Here is a 6913-nt window from a genome sequence, read left to right as displayed (position 1 = left end):
TGGCCGAGAGGCCAGATGGGGTGGTATCGTGAGCTCGGAGGAGGCTGGCCCTCCCTCTCCGCGGGTCGGGTCGGCCACCTTCTTTGCGGTGCCCTCCCACCTTGCTCCATCCCCCCAGCCTGGGTCTCTGTCTAATTTGAAATGGGGTGAGTACCTTGGTGCTCACACAGGGACGGCAGCTGAGGGATTTGGGCCACGTCTGACTCTCCTACTTTTAAAGGATTAAATGAAAGAATGATTATGAAGGACAGCTACTTTTAAAGGATTAAATGAAAGAATGATTATGAAGGACAGCGTGGCAGTGGAAGATGCTTTTAGTTTTAAAGGTAGGTTTTTCAATGACTAGAAAGCCTTTTGCAAAGACGTTTCACTGCATTCAACAGCCATGCTGGCCCCTGTACCGGGCCAGGCCTTGCTCTAGAGGGTAGAGAGGTGCACGCAGCTGATCAGAGTAGGCGGCTGGTCCTGGAGGGTTTCGGGGGGCCCGATCACGAAGGGAGCGTGTTACTGAGAGCAGCCTCGGGTGGTGACAGGCTGCCTTGCGGGCCCGTCACCGCCCCCCAGCTGCTGCAGCTTCTGCCAGCCTCATGTTTCCAGGGTCTTCGGGCAGCCCCGTGCAGCTACTGAGCCTGGTGTCTCTTCTATTGCAGCATCGCTGCCGTGAGGCTGGCGGACGGCGTCACCTTCGTGGTCTACGAGTTCTGGGAGACAGAGGAGGAGTGGAAGATGTAGGCCTGGCCACGCACGTTCTCTAGTTTCAGCCCTTGGCCGGGGGTTTAGGTCGTGGGGCGGGGACCTACCTGCCCTGGCCCCCGTTCCAGGCCCTTCCTTGTCCCAGAGGCTCCTTGGCGGGGAGGGTGAAGAGTCGGGGTTCCCGCGGCATCCGCCGCTCAGACGGCTGGGCCTCAATCCAACTGGAGGTGGCGTTTCTCAGGCTGGAGCTTGACCCCTGAACGTGCTCTGCTGGGCCCTGAATCTGGGCTCCTGACCAGCCCTGGGAGCCGAGGCCCGGGTTGCTCCTGTTTCAAAACTGCTGCCCAAGGATAAAAATCCAGAAAGTTCTCTCAGTGAAGGTTGCTCATGGGGAGGCAAGAGCCAGCCTGTGCCCCCGGGGCCGCGGCCCCACCTTCCCACCAGGGCTCTGAGCCCCGAGCTTGGCTGACTGGTGTGGACCCCAGGCCCCGAGAGCTCACGGGCGGCCCCCCGCGTTGCAGGCACCTGCAGAGCCCCGTGTGCAAGGCGTTCCGGCACGTCAAGGTGGACACGCTGAGCCAGCCCGAGGCCCTCTCCCGGATCTCCGTGCCAGGTAGCGGGGAGGAGGGCCTAGACCAGCTACAGCAGGAGCGGGGACGCCAGGGGCCCGGCCGAAATGGCTGAGCTGAGGCCCAAACCACCCCAGGCTCGCTTCTGTCCCCTTAGCTGCCAGGAAGTGTAGGCCAGCAGCGGGGGTCCCTAGACAAGGCAGGGCGGCCAGGGGCCCTGAGCCCAGCATGGGGCAGGCCTCGCTGCGGGACACTGCCGCCGCGTTCCCAGCCTGACTGCCAGTCCCTCCATGGGCACGTGATCTGCCCCCAGGACAAGCACCTCGGTGCCCTTCGTAGGGCCCGGCCCCTGGCTTTATGCACGCCCCTCCCCACGGCGCCCCCTGCCGCCCGCCTGGCACAGAGTTGGCGCCGGCAGAGGAGCGAGAGCCTGCAGGCCTCGCTCTCTGGCCCGGAGGGGGAGGGGCCACTGCAGCCGCCTCCCCCTGACGCGTCTCCCTCCCTCCCTCTCCAGCTGCCTGGTGCGCCCTGGGCCGAGACTGAGCCCGGCCCGGGGCCCTGCGGATGCGCCTGCTCCCTCTGCACTCCTTCCTAGAAACTGCTCGACGAGCTGTCTTTTCAGTATACGTCCAAATAAGAAGGTCTTTTCCCGCTGGTTGAAGGGAAGGCGAACCCCCGCCCGCCGCCCCGCTTGTTGACACAGCAGCATCGAGCTGCTGCAGCCCGAGGGCGGCAGTGAGTGAGGGGGAGCGGCCCCGCCCCCACGTCCTCGGCCGGGCTCGCCCCTCCCCCTTCTCTCCCCTCCTGGTTGCCACTCCTCCTCCTGCGAGGAGCTGGAACCCTGTAGTGCCCCCCAGGCCTGGCCGATCCTGCAGGCGGCAGTAGACCCCATGTAGCCAGTGCCCTGCTAGGCAAACAGCCGCCCGGGACAGGCACCAAATAAACTAGCGTTGGCTGCGTGTTTGTTTCCCGTTTTCTAGTTGATGACAGCTGGCGAGTGAAGCTGTCAGGATGCTCGGGGCCCCTTATTAGCCATGAAACCTGAGCCAAGTCGCCTCAGCTGTCTTATCTGGCAAGTGGAAGTGATGACGCTGAGGTATGTATCTTGACAAACAAGTTCATGCCTGTTGCGAAGTTCCGGGGTCCCCAGGACCACCCTCGGCTCGGTAATTCACTAGGACGACTCTCAGAACTCAGCCAAGCCATTCTACTCGTGGTTAACGGATTATGGCAGCGAAAGCATACAGACTGAACTCAGCATGGTGGAGGGTCCCGGAGGGACCAAGCTTAGGGTTGTCCCTTCCCAGTGACACGTGCAGACAGCACCTGGTTCTCCCAGAGCTGCCCTGTGACATTCATTACACATAGGGAACTGCCAATCAGGGAAGCTCACCTTCAGAGTTTGCACTGGGGGGGCGGCTCTGGCTGACCTAAGCCTCCAGCCCCTGTGGCGGTCAAGCTGATCCCACGTGGCCCCAGGTAAACAAAGATACACGTGTCAGGACTTTCCAAGGTCCTAGAGGTTCCTCACCTCCTAAGAGCCGAGGGCAAAAGCCAGACCCCCCTGGACACAGTCGATCCTTGACTGCACACCCATAAGGTGCTGTTCCAACAAGCCAGAAGACCCTAGACTTAAGTCCGAGGCTGGAACCTCGGTAACTTCCTATTTCCCTGGCCGTGGTGCAGGAGAGACAATACACTAAAGTCCAAGGGACAAGAAGAGAGACATGCCTCCCTTTCCCAAAGCGGGATGGAAAGGAGGGCAGGTAGGGAGGCAGCTGCCAGGGGCTGCTGGGGAGCCGGGGAAGGAGGAGAGAGAGAAAGGGCCTGGAACTGGGCGGCGGTGCCCAGTGAAACCATGGGGGCTTGTTGGAAGCATAAAATGCAGATTCGCATCCCAGCTGAACCTACATCCCAGCTCAACATGTCAGCATCCTTGCACTCAGCTTCTGTCTTCTCATATGTGAGTGGAGAGAAGACCCCTCCTTTGAAGATTAGGAACTGCCTGGCTCACGAGAAGGCCACTGCAGAAGGTCCTGCTGGCAGCATCACCTCACCCCACCCTGAGCTGCTACCGTTCCAGGCAGCTCAGCTGTTTTACAAAAAATAATCTCAGGGGGTGGAGGCTCTTGGAGGCGCAACTGAGGAAGCCCGCTCTCTGGGCCCGTGACCCTCTGCCCCAGCTCTCGTGGCTCGGAGCTGGCTGCACCCACGGGCACTTAGCACCTCCTCAGATTCTGAGTGGGTGGGATAGGCTCTGAAGAGAACGAACATCAACCCTAAAAGGGATAAGAGCCTCCACTTACTTTACACTCCAGTGTGAGGCACTTGGCAGGCGCCGTCGCCGCTTCCTGTGTCATCCTGGGAGCCGCAGGTAGGGAAACCGAGACACAGAAAAAGGCAAGCAGCTCAGCAGAGGTCACACAGCCAAGTGGCACTGGTTCATCCAAACCCGGAGCAGCTGTCTGCCCCCAATGCTGTGCTCTAACCACCTCGCACACAGCAGAGACAGGTGCAGAGGAACGGCTCTGGATTAATATGGTCAGATCCCAGTCAGGTTCCCCCAACAGTTAAACCACGTGACTGAGAAATTCCCCCCCTGGCTATATACTAGGCCCCAAAGAATTGAGGCATTTAAGCAAAAGCAAGCACTTGTGCCCGCAGCTTATTCACACGAGCCAGAAGGGAGACACAGCACAAATGCCCATCCGTGGACGAATGGACAAACCCAGGTCTCCATGCAGTGGACCACGATTCAGCCATAAAAAGGAACGAAGTCCTGACCCCCGCGGCCACAACACGGGCGACGCTTACAAACCCTAGTGATAGAAGCCAGTCACAGAAGGCCACATTTGCACGATCCCATGCATACGACACGTCTGGAAGAGTTAAATCTATGGAAAGTAGGGTAGGGGTTGCTGGGGGGCTTACTGCTGAGGAAGGCGTTCGGGAAGCGATGGAGGAGGTGCTTGTGTGACAGTGCAGAGGTACCCAATGCCCCTGCAGTCTGCACTTCAAAATGGTTATGTTACGTGAATCTCATTTTTTAAAAAAAATCACAACTCACCTGCTCAAACAGATGATGTTCAGCATCTATGTTCCTTGCCGTTCCCGTTCAAAACCCAAGCCTTCCACGGGAGGCGTGTGGCCGCCATCCTGTGTGCGACACAGGCAACCCCTCAGGTGCTGGGCTGCTGCTGTCCCTGTGCATCATCTGGGGGCACCTAGAGCCACTGGAAGGGCACTTCCCCAGTTCACTCTGAGCCCATGCTGCTCAGAGCAGGAGAACGAGTCACCTCGACTGCAGAACGTTACTGGGCCCCATTCACAGCTGTCGCTTGAGACAGGAGGGTCTCTGCACTCAAGCACACGTGTCACCACTGACCGGGATGCTGAGACAGGCCAGGCTCTGGGGGTCTATCTGAGCTCAGCCCCATGGCTATGCTGGGAGGGAGTTTCATTTTAGAGGGAACAAACAGGATAGAAACCAAGGGCCCGAGGAGGAAGGAAAGGAGGAGGTGCTGACCCAGGTCCCAGGAAGGACACCGAGGCTAAGAATAGCACTCACGGAGGTTTTCCTGGGTCAGCAACCTGAGGACGAGGGCTGTTTAGAGCAGGGACGGAGCCTGGCCAAGGTGACAGAGCCGGTAAATGGCAGGCGGAGTCAGCTCCGATGTTCCCAACCCAGAGCCCATGCTCAGAGCCCTGTGCCGCCACCCTGATCTCGAGCACGCCACTTGAGCCCCTCTGTCCTCCAGCTGCTATCCTGAACCAGGGGGAAGCGCTCGGGGCCGGAGGAGGTCAGTCCAGGAGATGATCATACCTGCCTCACGAGCTCAGACATCAGAGGGCGGCATCCCAGCCTGCATTTCTGTGCATCACATCCTTCCGTGATCATGGCCGATCCGAGGCTCAGTCCTATGAGAAGCCCCTCCACCTTGCAGAGAGATGGAAACGATCGTACCCAGGGGTGACACCTGTCACCCCTGCAAGAGCCCCACCCTCATCTCTGGTTAGCATTAGTGCCAGGCCACCACCTCCCTGACATGCTTTCCGGCTTTGGCGTAAGCCCTGTGGTCCTATTTCCCTTTTCCCCTTAGCTGCCAGGAAGCTCAGTGTTCACCTCCTCATACTCTCAGCCTAGCTTTTCTGGAAATAAAACTACCATTGCTTGGGTCCCCCACCAGCTGCTGTAAGTACGTGATCACCTTTAGTTCTCACACCGTAAGCCCACATTGCCTCATACACAATAAGGCTGCTCTGTTTTGCCGGTGGGGAAATTGATTCTTAGAGGAGGTTCATGAACTTTCCAAATCTTAAGCAAGTGGCAGAGCGTATTCACAACCAGTGGTCCAACTCCAAAGCCACTTCATACGCTGCCTCTCTTTTTGGCACGACCCTTACCCGCCATGCTTTGTTCTTACCTAGGACCCTCCGTGAAGGGTCCTATCACAGCCCAGCCTTCCTGGGCAGCAGCACAGTGCCAAGCACACAGGGTGTAGATGATAAGTCTCTGACCATCCAAACCCGCTGCCAGCTCTGGGGTGATACATGCTCCAGGAAATCAATTCTGCCAGCACATGTGCCGGTTCTGAGGCCCTTGTCCAGGAGGACGCTGTGGCCACTGCAGGGTGTGGCAGGCCGTGGGGGGGCTGGTCAGAGAGGCACTGGGGGGCAGAGGCCCCATCCCCGCCCCCTGGGTCAACTAGTTCCCACCCCCCTTGGCCACTCCTAGGAGCGGAAAGAAAATGGACGATGGAATTTAGCCCAAAATCAGTCCCAACCCAACTCTGCACCTCACGGGACAGATAGGCCGCCGTGAGTTTCCCAAGCCTCAGTTGCCTCACCTGGAAAATGGGCGACTTTGAAAACATTACGCCAAGTCAAAGGAGCCAGACACAAAAGGCCACGTATTGTATGCGTCCATTCACGTGGAATGTCCAGAATGGGCAAATCCCTAGAGACAGAAAGCGGATCCATGATTACGGGGAACTGGAGAGAGGGTGGAATAGGGAGTCAAGGCTAACGGGTCCTGGGTTCCTTTGGGGGTGATAAACACGTACGGGAATTGGATATTGGTGAAGGCTGCACCACTCTGTACATCTAACGTGCACCGAATTGTACACTTTAAAAGGGTGGACTACGTGGTACGTGAATTACATCTCAAAAAACAAAATTAATACAGGTGGATAAACTGGAAAAAACCAAACTCTTAACACAGTTCTATCACCACCAGCCTCACACACACGTGACATGAGATAACAAACAAGGCCCGGCTGCTGCCTACCTGGAGGGAGGTGTCTAAAGGACGTCAGCCCATGTGGGCTCTGGCACTGCTGGCTCCTGGCAGATGTCCCAGGGCAGAGGAAGAGCAGCCTGAATCCAGCAACATCCCTCCAGGGGTTGCTGGGCCCTGGGCAGGGTCAGTGCCGGGGACAGCGACGCGGGAGCCCATGGCCCCGTCCTCGTTTCCTCCCCGGCCGTGGGCAGATCCCAGCCCCCTCAGCCGCAGCTCCAGGCGTGGTTCCTCACCCCCGGATCAGGGAGGGAACCATGAAGCAGACAGCGCACTTGGCCTTCAGGCTCTTCAGGTCCAGCCAGTGGAAGGGGCGGGGGCTCTCCTCGGGTCCGCCCCCCCCCCCCCCCCCCGG

General features: G+C 58.7%; 1 protein-coding gene across 1 annotated transcript in view; it reads left to right on the top strand.

The window, feature by feature from the left end:
- NECAB2 (N-terminal EF-hand calcium binding protein 2) overlaps positions 1-1805 on the top strand; it is a 41013-nt gene extending 39208 nt beyond the window's left edge. Inside the window, exons 11-13 of the mRNA XM_007452525.1 lie at positions 651-728; positions 1215-1306; positions 1777-1805. Coding sequence (XP_007452587.1) covers positions 651-728; positions 1215-1306; positions 1777-1805 — 199 coding nt within the window. The remainder of the gene's footprint in view (positions 1-650; positions 729-1214; positions 1307-1776) is intronic.
- The last annotated feature ends 5108 nt before the right edge of the window (positions 1806-6913 follow it).

Source organism: Lipotes vexillifer, unplaced genomic scaffold (genome assembly GCF_000442215.2).
Source record: "Lipotes vexillifer unplaced genomic scaffold, Lipotes_vexillifer_v1.1 scaffold443, whole genome shotgun sequence".
Classification (NCBI taxonomy): domain Eukaryota; kingdom Metazoa; phylum Chordata; class Mammalia; order Artiodactyla; family Lipotidae; genus Lipotes; species Lipotes vexillifer.
Note: the sequence above shows the minus strand (reverse complement) of the source record. Positions and strands in the feature narration are given on the sequence as shown.